At 50.7% G+C, this 12,444-nt stretch overlaps 1 protein-coding gene across 2 annotated transcripts; it reads left to right on the top strand.

The window, feature by feature from the left end:
• Positions 1-4,911: 4,911 nt before the first annotated feature.
• Positions 4,912-12,396, top strand: LOC306809635 (BPI fold-containing family B member 3-like). Of its 2 annotated transcripts, XM_079321330.1 has the most exons (16): positions 4,912-4,991; positions 6,059-6,170; positions 6,469-7,189; positions 7,494-7,595; positions 7,706-7,828; positions 8,193-8,256; positions 8,667-8,727; positions 9,080-9,159; positions 9,742-9,951; positions 10,088-10,141; positions 10,220-10,390; positions 10,771-10,838; positions 11,130-11,172; positions 11,585-11,648; positions 11,770-11,846; positions 12,085-12,396. In XM_079321330.1, the coding sequence occupies exons 2-16, from the start codon at positions 6,074-6,076 to the stop codon at positions 12,157-12,159; spliced, it is 2,010 nt and encodes a 669-aa protein (XP_079177456.1). In that variant the 5' UTR covers positions 4,912-4,991; positions 6,059-6,073; the 3' UTR covers positions 12,160-12,396. The 2 variants fall into 2 exon arrangements, with proteins under 2 accessions (XP_079177456.1, XP_079177457.1); XM_079321331.1 differs by lacking the exon at positions 11,130-11,172.
• The last annotated feature ends 48 nt before the right edge of the window (positions 12,397-12,444 follow it).

The raw sequence follows: 12,444 nt of genomic DNA, 5'->3' as shown, positions 1-12,444 counted from the left end.
GAAAACCTTCAGCTTCATTTAAAACCAGAAGATGGCATTCTTGAGAAAAGATTTGCAAAGAGAGAAAACACATTTTATTAGACACGAGGCAAATTTTGCCCTAATCTGTACCAGATCAATTTCTTTAGTGAGTGACTTTCCCACCTTTTGATCTTCAATAAATAATTATTGCTGGGGGCATGAGGGCTCTGGGGGTGACATGTTCTCCCTGCCCAGTGTGCAGCCCAGGTCATGAGCAAGGTCCTTCACTGCACCCTTCAGAAAGTGCTGCCAGCTCTGCTAAGTCCCATCCTCCTCCCATCCTTGTTTCCCAGAGATCATTTCCTCCTCCCTCTCCTCCCTCTCCTCCTCCGCCTCCTCCTTCTTCTCAGTGCACTGTAACAGATTTCACAGTTTTGCCACACAAAGGAGCTTTCAGACTGGTGAAAAGCAGCATTTCCAGCCATTCCTGGGTTTATGCAGCAGATGCACTGGTGCTGCTGGAAGCCTCCTTGTCCCAGCCTGGCAGGGAGGGATGTGATGCTCAGACAGAGCTGCCCTTGGGGTTGAGCACCTGGTTCCCAAAGGCTTGTCAAAGGGCAGACTTGCAGCCCCCCAACACATCATAAAGCCATAAAATGATACTAAATGGTATAATTTTAGTAAGATATCTGTGGGGACCTGGCCCTGCCCTCCAGTTAGCTTAAGGCAGGTTTAATCCAGAATAACCCAGTTCAGGCAGGGATAGAGAAAACTGAGCCAAACCCTGGTTTGTGTAACCAGCAGTGGAGGCTCCTGATTTTTGTGGGTGGGATCTGCACTGGTCTGGCAGCCTCAAAGCTCTGCTCCCACCAGAAGTGTATCCTGAAAATGAAAATTGTATTTCAAGGAATAATATTTCAAAGAATAACAAATGATAAATCAGCCTCCTAAACCGCTTTTCTACAAATGCTCAGAAGTGATTGCAGCTCCCAATGTACAATGTGCATTTGTGGGAGTGTTTTGGCCACCAGTAACTCTCCTGGTGGCACCTGTGGGGTGGGACCTGGCAGATTCCTCCTGTCCCCAGGACAGTCAGGGGCTCTGCTGGGACAGTCACTGTCCAGCCATTCCATTGCAGTGCAGGGGAGGAGGGAAGTGCTGGGCAGTGCCTCCAGTCAGGCTCTGTCTGCCCAGTCCCTCAGAGACAGGAGGGATGTGCCTGCATGGACAGAGCCAAAGGATGCAGACAACTTCTCTGAAGCTTCTTGAACATTGTTCCTGTCCTCACAATCAGCATCCCTTGCTATCACAGCTCTTAGCCTTTCTGAAATCTCCAAAAATCAACACGTCTCCCTTAACAATGCCTAAACCCAGCTGAAAAGGCAGTAAAATCCCCACCTTGCAGCATCCATTTATCTGCTTAACTCATGTGGGAAATATGCCAAAAGCAGAGACTAAACTAAAATACACAAACCGAAGGATTCCCACCCTGATGATTTTCCCTCAAATCCTTTGGTAGGCAGGAAATGCTGGAGATGCTGGCAGTGCCCACCATGCTGAGATGTCTCTGACAGTGTCTCCTCCTCGTTTCAGGGGTGCTGTGTGCGGGGATCCAGTCTGACCTGCTGGGCTGCACCTACAGCATCAGTGGAGGAAGGTAGGGATGCTGCTGGGGTGGCTTTGCCATCCCCTGGGCCACCTCTGGCTTTGTGCCATTAGTTCATCACACACAAACACAGAATCAACTGTTCAATCCCACCCAGGTGCTTTTTGCTGTTAAATCCACAGGACTTGCTGGTGCTGGACATGCCTGGCTCTGACACCTGAGGGATGGGGACCCTGTGGCTGCAGTCTGCAATCCCCACTGTGGCAGGACTCAGGAATGGGTGGGGGAGGGAGCAGCAGGGCTCTGGGCTTCCTGGCATGACCCCATGGTGAGACTGTGCTGCTGTGCACTGTCCAAGCCAGCTGGGCATGGCTGGGCAGAGGCTGAGTGTCCTGAAAGAGCTGATCCCTAAATAAATCACATTTGCATTGCCTGGATGCATCATCCACACCTCCCACAAGACAGGGGTGCAAGAGAGTGACCCCTGCTCCCAGGGTGCACATGCTGTGAGGGGTGGGAGTGTGCCCAGGGATTAGGACCCCAGAAGGAATTAGGTTTGGGCTGGTGTTGGTATTTATCAGCTGCTTCACTGATATTGATCCTGGGTGTGTAACTCACTGACTCCTGGATAATTTCTTGTCATTAGCAAGTCAATAAACAGCTTTGATCCTGAATTCATTGAGCTGACATGATTTGAACATCTTTTCCTGGTGACAGGAAGCTGGCACTGAATTGAAGATATCTTTGGAAAGACTGCTGTGTTTTTAGGAAATTACTCCCAGGAAAACCTGCTGGGGAGGCCGGCTCTAAGAACCCTGTCCTCCACAGGGATTTGTTCTGCATCCTGTGTAAGCAACCATTCTCCTTGGGAGTTCTCAGCAGTGAGGAAGGAGCTGTAAAACCAGCTCCTTATGCAAACTGGGGTTTGTAATGCCTCTCTTCATGTCACTGCAAGCACGGGCCAGATTTCCCTTACTGTTCTTGTGTTCGCTGACAAATTAAATGGTTTGAGTATGAATCCCTTGAGCCGAGGAAAAAAAAAAAAAAAAAAGAATCCAAATATCTGTCTGCAGCTTCCCCAGACAATTCCAGGCTGGGATTCTCAGGGAGCACCTAATTAATTTTTCATGCAGCAGCTCTGCTGCCAAGCCACACTATCATGTCACTGGCACTGTGACCTGGGGTGGATTTGGATGTGCTGGCTTGTCCAGTGCTGTTCCCTGGAGCCCTACACAGACCCAGAAGCCCTGACCCCTCAGCAGCAGGGATGTACCAGTGTCTCAGTGGTCCCAGAGGGATGGCAGGGCAAACCTTGGCTTCCTCAGGCAGACAGGTCATGCCTGCATGATGCCATCAGTGGGAGAGCAGAGCAGATCCACCTCACTTTCCAGCCACAGATAGGACATTTGCCCCAGCCTGCTCTGACTGGATCCTGCTATGTCAAGGTCTCAGACTCTTTTTGGGAATATGTCCCCCTTACTGTTTGACAGCTTCACTTCAGGTGCTCCAAGCACAGAGAACTGAGGCAAACATGTCTGTTCAAATCAGCCCTATTCTTCTCCCTTTGGCCAAATCTGTTGTGGTTTCCTCCATGTTTCTATCCTCACTCAGCAGTTTGGCTTTGTGTTCTTGGGGCTTTGAAACTCACTTTAGCAAGACCCGGACATCACCCTGTCATTGTCTTTATGGGAATCTGCTTTGCTTTTTCCAAAATAGCCAATGGTCAGGGACCTCTGCATTCAGCAGCTGCTGGGGACAGGCCAAGTTACTGTCATGCCTGAGGGGTCACTGCACAGGAGCTATTCCCAGAGCTGCCACCCTGCCCTTCCCTGTGCACTGACCAGTATCGGGCTGTCTTCATGGTAATTCAGGTTTTGGACAGTGGCTCCTGGAGTATGAAGTGATTCAGGATGGGTGATAACTTAATACCATCTTGTTAACACCCTCGTCCATCTTATCAAAGGTCATGATCTCACCCTGACAGCCAGGCTTTGTGCTCCAGAGCTCCTGGCTGATCAGGTTGCAAGGAGAGTGACAACTCCTTTAGTGCTTTGATATCTTTGCCACCCCTTCCTTGGCCTTTAACTAAGGTATTTTTTCAAAGCTGGAAATAATGTGTGTCCAAAGCTGGCTAATCTGCTGGAAATATTCATTTCTAAGTTTACAGAAAGTATTAACACCGAGCAAGCAATTTTTCTGGATTATTTTTCAGCAGAGCTGGGGGAGCAGCCTTTGCCATCCACTCCTGTTGTCAGTGAGGACATCAGGGAGTGAGGAGTTCACCCCAGTCCCCTCAGCTGGTGCATTCTCCCTTCACAGGCAGCTTTTGCTGTGCTTGTTGGGATGTGCTCCATGCATGGGCACCACGTTTGGTCTGGGGCCCAATGGAGGAAGGTTTTTTTCTTTTTTTGTTTCCCAAAGAGCAGCTGCAGTGTCTCTGTGTCTCCTGGGCAGCCATCAGGGCAGGGGTCTGGAGAGCAGCAGGGAGGAGGCAGAAGTGTGTCTCCTGGGCAGCTGCAGCACATCTGTTTCATGGGGTGGTATGACAGGAAGGTGTGCTCACAATGGGATCAATCCTTCCAGAACTTCAAAAAGACCCCAAACCAACAAGCTCTGGTCTGGAAGCTTCCAGGTCAATGGCATCAGCCTCTCAACAGTGTCTTCCTGTGAAAGCACATTTCACCTGCAGCCCTCTGGAGCACTCAGAGCACAGGTGATGGATTTGGAAGCAATTCCATGCTGGTTGGATAAGGGCAGCCTTTCCCAGTCAGGTGGGGTCTCTCCAAAGAGTCTGACTCAGGGTATTTGTGAGGCCATCTGATCAGGCTGTAGGCAGCTTGGATGGGAATGCTGGGCATGTCCTGGTGGCCTGCACAGGCAACACCTGGCTCTGTTGCTATCTCCACAGTCTGTCTTTGCACTGGAAAAGGTGCTGCCTGGTCCTTCATTTATCACAACATGTGGCACATCCCAACACCAGGGCTTGCTGCTCAGTACTGCAGCCCTGAGACTGCAGAAGTAGGAGCAGCCAGGGGTGGCCAGTGTTTTAACACATTTATTAGTCAGAATACCAACTTTATTTAGGAAAAAAAAAAAAAAGTAAGGTATTTTATCAGGGCATGGCATCTCACATCCTGACAGGCTGAAAGGATGATGTACCAAACCAGGCACCCAGAGCTGGCTGAGTTTGTGCCTACAGGTTGTTGCTCAATGATTTACCTAACTCCTAATATCTCCAAGGAAATATTTGCAGTGGAAGTCACCAGAAACAAGACCTTGTTTGTTTTGCTCCCCACCAATTATTTTGGATGCCCCAAATGACATCACCTGCCTTTTTCCTGCTTTGAAGCTCTATATATGATGATCCTGGATCCCAGTGATCTCCAGAAGACAGGGACGTTGACTGGAGAAAGAGCTTGGTCAGGTAAGAGCAAACTTATTCCTCAAAAAGTGTGCTCCTTGCTTCTGCCTCTGCAAACCCTCAGTGTTCCTTTGGGAGTGTTGGCTTTTTAACAAAAATTATTATTCTTGCCTGCTGCCTGCCTGAATTATGCTCTGGGAAGTAAATGGTGCCTTTCAGTGCAAGTTTCTCCAGAAGAGATGTGAATGTTCATTGGATTTGCAGTCCTTGCAGAAGAAAGGGTATTTCAGGGTTTTCATAAACAATTATCACTTAAATTATCTTTGGTATAACTCGATTATCTGCCATAGATTTCTAGCTAAGGTGAATTAGACCTCTCACACTTGTTTTGATCCCTTTTTGATGAGTTATTTACATTTAAATAGATTTGGAGCAATGAAGTTCTTTTTGGTTCTTTAAAAAGGAAAAAGAAGATTCTTCAAGTTGTAGGTCCCACAGAAATATTTCAATGACACTGAAATATTAAAGTTTACTTTCTGTTTCTTACAATTCTATCAGGTGCTTCCATGCAGAGGGAAGCATCAGACTCTGATGTTTGTGCAGAAATCATGGCATTCACCCTGGAGATTCTCTCTTTGCTAGATACATTGGTGCATTGGTACTCTGTAGATTTTGTTGCTTTTCTTCTAGAGACAATTGTTGTCAGAAATGTCTTGTTTCCCCATCCTGTGGCATGCAGGGTTAGTTTCTTGGGGAAATCCCCATCCAGAATGGATGTGCCCCAGATCATGCAGCTCAGTCACACCATTGCTCACCAGCACTGCAGGAACATCCAAACATCCCAAATCCTTTCCTTTCCCTTTGCTACTCTGGCCATCAGTCTTTGGAGTAACTGGTGTTGACATTCTGGTTCCTCCTGCAGGAAAGTGCCACCAGGAAGGTTGCTGTCCATCATCACCAGTGTGATGAGGAGGCAGGAGAGGTGCCAGCAGCCTCCTCCTCGATTTTGTGCTCCCTGACAGGCATTCCTTCTTTCTCCTTCCTCCCTCTTTCTCCTCCATCCCTTTCCTCCCTCCATGGGCTGGTGCTCACTGTCCCAGCACTGCACTCATGGCAATCACTTCCCACAGTTTTCAGGACCAAAGATGACGCTGTTGTGGACTGTTGTCCTCCTCAACAACCTGCTGATCCCTTCACAAGGGCTCGGACTCTTGCCCTTGGCTGCCAGAGCAGATATGAATGGTAAGTATGTGTAAGAGACAGGATTTATCCTTCTTTTGAGGCCAGTTCTTCTCTTTTTGTCTCTTGACCATGCTCAGAAAATCAGAAGCTGGTGCAGATCTGCCCAGCAGTAGTGGCAATAGGGGTAATTTACATTTATAAAGCACTTTGGAGATGGCACTTCAGTTCATTTACTGTGGCTGGTGCCACCACCTCTTTTGTATGAAGAGGGACAAGGGAGGGGAGGGAAGAGCCAGACTGGCACACCTTGTAAACTGAGTCCATGCAGCTTACAGTGACCTCTGATCCTGTTCTTCAGGTTTTAGAGATACTCCAGGCAAAGGTGTTCCCCAGAGACCTCCAAGTGGTCTCCTTGGTGGCAATCTGCTCGGCGGAGTCGTTGGGGGTCTTCTGGGCAAAGACAGTCCTGTTGGCAGTCTCCTGGGCAAAGATGGTCCTGTTGGCAATCTCCTTGGCAAAGATGGTCCTGTAAACAGTCTTCTTGGCAAAGATGGTGCTGTTGGCAGTCTTCTTGGCAAAGATGGTCCTGTAAACAGTCTCCTCGGAAGAGGTGGAGCTGTTAGCGGTCTCCTGGGTGGAGATGGTCTCCTTGGTGGCCTCCTTGGAGCAGATGGTCCTGTTGGAGGTCTCCTGGGTGGAGATGGCCTCGTTGGTGGCCTCCTTGGAGCAGATGGTCCTGTTGGAGGTCTCCTGGGTGGAAATGGTCTCCTTGGTGGCCTTCTTGGAGCAGATGGCCCTGTTGGAGGTCTCCTTGGTGGAAATGGTCTCCTTGGTGGAGATGGTCTCCTAGGTGGTCTCCTTGGCCAAGGCAGTGTAGTTGGTGGTCTCCTTGACCAAGATGGTATCCTCGGAGGTCTCCTTGGCCAAGGTGGTGTTATTGATGGTCTCCTTGGCACAGATGGCCTTGTTGACACTCTCCTTGACACCGTCCTTGAGCTCCTCATTGGCAAAAACGGTCTCCTTGGCAGGAACGGCCTCGTTGGCAGCCTCCTTGGTAGAAATGGTGAAGAGCTCATGGGGTGAGTGTGAGTGGGAGATGGGGTCCCTGAGCAGCCCCATGTGTCTGAGCCATGTTGGGGAAAGGAGGTTCTGTTCTGGAACCTGCACACCCTCCCCTCCTGGGGTGGGTTCATAAATGGGGGTTCATCTGCTGGGAGTTTCTCCCTGTGTCTTGTATTGCCACAAGCTGCTCCTGGCTGGTGGGGGTGCCTGATGATCCAGGGGGAAGATGACCCCAAAAGCACATCTGCAATGCTGGGGGTTGAGGGGACAGGGCTGTACAAGTGTGCTATTCACTGCCTTTTCCTTGTTTCAACCATCCAGACTGAGAATTTTGAACAACACGCTCCCCAAAATCAGTCTGCGCTCCCTGCCGGGCTTTGGGCACCAGGTGGACTTCAGCACACAGCTGCTGGTAGAGAGCAGGTATGACATGTCCATCAGGGGCATGGCCTGGGGCATGGGGTCACCATCTCTTTGGAAAGAAGATGGTCAGCCAATGTCCTGAGCTGCTGCTGTGCTTCCCCCCTGGGCAGCATGCCCGGCCAGCTCCTCTGCAAGCAGGTGGAGGTCGATGCAACCATGCTGCTCCAGGACACGTGGACAGCTCACCAGAACGCTCTGAACTGCAAGACTGTTGAGATAAACACCTTTGTGAGGTATGACTCAGGTGTGAGGTAACATCCATGTGAGTGGGGAGCCCATGGCTCTTGTGGCAGTGGGACACCTTGGTGCTGTTGGTCATTGATGGCAGCACTTTTTTGCCTGGTGCCTCAAAGGTGATCCAGCTGTTGGGCTCAGAGAGGAACTGTTGATGTCTTTCTAAAATTTGGGCTTAGAAAAGGACATTTCTGGGTGTGGCAAACCTAGCACTGGGCAGGATTCAGAGGGCTTGGGAATGATAATATTTCAGCATTCTGTGTGGACAATGCAAGCCAGGCTTCATGTTTCTCTTGTGTAAAGTCCTCTTACTTTGCAGCATTAATATTTGTCACTTGCTATTTCCTATTTTCCTGTTACCAGACCCAGAGTGCCAGTTCTGGAGGAGCCTTTGAAACGCCTCCTTAGCAATGTCCTGCAGGATCTGGTGAGTCTGCAGAGTGACCTTCATGGGGAACCCCCAGCACAGAGCTGGGTGGGCTGGCAGCATGGCAGGGCAGGGCAGGCAGGAGGCCAGGCTGCCCCGTGGATGTGGATATTTGCACAGCTGTGAGCTCAGCAGGGCGGTCAGCCTGTCCTGCTGAAAAGCACCAGCAGCATCACCTGTGCCAGGCTCTGCTGGCAAACAGAGGCAGGTGCTGGTTTAGCAGCCACAGCCCAGGTGAGACCCACGCTGGCTCAGAGGGGCTGCTCAGCCACACAATGCTGAGCCCTGCGTGATGGGATGTGCCCACAAGAACAGCCCAGCAGAGCCCACTGTCACTGGCTGTGTTGGTGCCATGTCACCCACTGGTGCACTGGGTCCCAGGACCCTCTCACTCCCCTCTGCTTCCCTAGGGCTGCAACATCATCAACGCCAAGCTCAAGGTGTTGAGCTCCCTGCTTGGCTCCAGGAATCGTAAGTGTTGACACCTCCTGTGCCCCTCCTGTCCTCAGCATTGCCTGGCTTTTCACATTAGATAAATACAAATATGTTAGCAGTTTTCTAAAACCACAACTCCCACCTCAAACCCAACATCCAGTTTCCCTGCCCCAGCAGCAGCAGTCAGCTCTTTCTGCAGAAACCCACTGCAAGAATGGTTGCTTTCAGAAACAACATTTTTGCTGCAAATTGTTGTTTTCTAGTGTTTTTTCTAGTTGGGAATGCTGTGAGCAGGAGCTGCTGCTGGTTCCAGTAACTCTTGGGACTATGGGATTTGGGAGCATCCACTGCCATGGCAGCTGAAGAGTTTTCTTCCCTGTGTTCACAGAGGTGCTCCCACTCGGGGCTCTGGGGGACCTGCCCTCCTTCTCCATCCTCAGTGCTGATGCCATCCAGATGGATCTGAATGTAAGTGCTGCTGTGTTCCCTGCTCCCAAAACCTCTGACTGAGGGATTCATGGTGGTTGTTTGTCAAAGACTACTCAGGTTTCAGCTGCCTTCAGGAATGTGTTTGCAGGAAGGTTCTGATGAGTCTGCTCCAGCCACATCCCTGCTATTGCCACTGCTGGGTCTCTACCTTATGTTTTGCCTGTTAGTCCTTGATGGTGGCATGAGCAAGAGTGCCTTGATGCTACTTAATTAAGCATAATTGTAGCATTCTCATAGTTTTTAATCAGAAAAGTTAAATTTCATACAGGAACAGCAATCACTGCTCACAGGCATGTTCTGTTTATAAGTGGTTTGTCAAAGTTTGGTAATTGACAGGGACCAGAATCATGCATAAAATATCAGGATATGTGGCAGTGTTTCAGTGGGGAAGGTGTAGCAGATGTAGCCCTTGCCTGTGCCAGAGCAGCCTGGAGCAGCTTTGTCATCATTTAATGCTGACAAACCTGGTGTGAGGCTCTCCACGAGGTCCACAGGCAGGCAGGGTGCCCAGTGCAATCCTCTGAGCCCCACCAATGTCCCTCCCTGCTCTGTCCCCTGTAGCTCCTCTCGGAGAATGCCAGGCCTGGCATGATGACCCCCATGCAGGGACTGCCACTCACTGCCAGCCTGCAGCTCTCCACTGGCCGCCCACCCCGGCTCAGCCTCTCCCAGGACACCCTCAGCACCCTGCTGGAGCAGGTCCAGGGGCAGGGAGCCCTCAACCTCAGCATCACCAGCTTGATGGGTACCAGTTCCCCTCTGCAAGGCCAGGTCAGTGTCCTGCTTGCTGTTGGGTGACCCAAGGGCACCCACGTTTGCCTGCTGGTGTTTGTGGGCTCCAGCTGAGCCCAGTGTGGGCTTTGCACAGCCCCTCCTGGGCACCATGTCACCAGTGCTGTTCCCACAGGTTCCCCAGAGCAGCTCGCTGACCATGTCTGCCCTCTTCCCCTTCATCCCCCAGGTCAGTTACCTTCTCCATGTGCATTGATTCCACCCCCATCCTCACCCCACCCCTGCCCTGACCTCCTCTGCCCCACAGCTCACCCGGGTCCTCCCCGGCTCTCTGCCACTGGAGCTGCGTGTCCGAGTCAGCAAGGAGCCAGTAGTGAGTGTGAGGGATGGAAGAGCCACTGTCACCCTCAAAGCCACCATTGATGCTGCCAGTCCTGCCCTGCAGACCACCCAGGGGATCCTGTTCTCCCTCGATGTGGTGAGTGAGCTCCTGGGGGATGGAACAGGGCAGTGGCTGAGGCTGGATGACTGCTGCCTTCCCCTTGGCTTGGCCTACCCTTGGCCCTGCAGTATTTGTACTTTTGTACTTAGTGCATCATCAAAAGGGTGATGCCCAGTCCTTTGAACAAGCTCATAACCAAGCATGAAGCATAAGTGAAATGTTTCTGGAATAACACAAAATAAAGTCAGGAAGGCAAACCCTGGGGAGAGAGATACATGATGCCATCTGTCACAAAAATGTGGCTTCTCGGCACAGACAAGTGTTTTGTCTCAGAATGGGTAATTTACAAACACACTTTTCAGTCTTGGGAGCTGTGCAGAGGAATAACCTCATTTCTTTAATTGTTCCATTTCCAGGACATCGTTCTGAGCATCACCCCATCAGTCTCTGATGGCAAACTGCAAACCTCCCTGGCTCTTGACAGGTAGAGCCCAGCTCTGTGTGGGGGGGGGGCTCTGCCTGGGGACAAATGGGGCTGGTGGGGGACAGGGATGTGAACATGGTAAAGATGTCAAGGGCTGCTGGAGCCTTCCTGCTCCCTCCCAGCCCCAACCTCAGACAAACTGCACGTTTGACATGATGAGAGAATTGTAAAAAAGTTACTCTAATTTTAAATTTGTGTATCTTTATGGAGGTGAGAAAACTTCCAGACCAAGAAAAGGCCTGGAGGAGGCTGGAACACACCCCAACTCTTCCTTGTTTTTATCTTTTGTAGCATCAACCCGACACGTTTCCCCCCAAGTCTTGATGCTTCTGCTGTAAGTACAAGCACTGGATGGAGGTGCTGCAGTGAGTGATGCAATGGCCAGAGGCTCTTTGTAGGGGAGGATAACCAAAAGCCAATTCTTCTTCATTTTTCACCCTTCTACTTCTCTTGGCAGAGGGAAATTGCCCTCTGCCCTGCAGATCCCCCATGCCCTACAGCAGTGACACTTGGGTGTCTCTCCTCACTTGTTGGCAGCACAATGGGTGTGCTGGGAATAGGGGAAGAATAATTAAAAATAAACTACCCAAAGAGCATGTTTACCCTCAGTCCTGGAAGTGTTTCACTGAAGGAAGATTCCTAGTCCTTGTATTTCATAGCAAACTGAGTAGAACTCAACTGATAACCCTGACATGGCTCAATAACCATTGCTCTCTTCTGCTGGTGACACATCCTCTTCCCTGCAGGTCTCCTCGCTGGCAGAATGGCTCAAGAAGGTCCTCACAGCTGTATATGTACCTTCTGTTAAAGGTATGGGGGTCAGGGTGCCCTCCCATCTCAGACTCAGCTGGATTTGGGGCTCTCCCCTCCCCTTGCTGCCTTCATTCCAGGTTTCACCCCTGTGATGAGATTCTTGCACCTGTTTTTGCAGATGCCTTCCATGTATCGGTCCCACTGCCCAATGTCCTCAACATCAACCTCAGGAACGCTGAAGTCGACATCACTGATGTAAGGATTGAGTTTTCCCACTGTGCTGTGTCCTGGGGAGTGGGAATGTGCCCACCCAGGGCTGGGACACGCAGATCCCTCAACCCTGCATCACCCTGGCCAGCCCCATTTCCCATGGACTGCTCTCAGTTTCCTTCTGCTGGTGTGGATCCACAGGAAAACCTCACCTGGGATACAGAAAAAAGCTGGTGAAAGTCTGAGTGAGAAAACTGAATAGTTTTTGTTCTGCTTCTTCCAGGTGGACGAGTTTTCTGGCCAGAACACTCTAGGAAATTCCTGCTTGAGAGGAACCTCGATGCTGTTCCCTTTCTGAGGCAGCAGATGCACCCCAAGCCCTGCTCTGCTCCCTCTTCCTTTCTCTCAAGTGCTGCCCTGTGCTGTGGCTGTGCCCTGAGCAGGACAGGCAGCAGCCTCTGGCCAGCATCAGGGTGGAAAAGCTGCTCAGCTGGTGGATGTTTGGGGGTTCCTGTGGCCACTTTTAACATCCACAGCCAGGAAGCAGAGCTCTTAGGCATAAAGGCTGCTCTCATGTTGCTCATTCAATAAAATCTCTCACTGTCACAGTATTCTCCTCTCTGGATTTTTATTGCTATGTGTT

The sequence above is a fragment of the Erithacus rubecula genome (assembly GCF_903797595.1).
Source record: "Erithacus rubecula genome assembly, chromosome: 18".
Taxonomy (NCBI): domain Eukaryota; kingdom Metazoa; phylum Chordata; class Aves; order Passeriformes; family Muscicapidae; genus Erithacus; species Erithacus rubecula.
The sequence above is the reverse complement of the archived record's forward strand: the minus strand, read 5'-3'. Positions and strand labels throughout refer to the sequence as shown.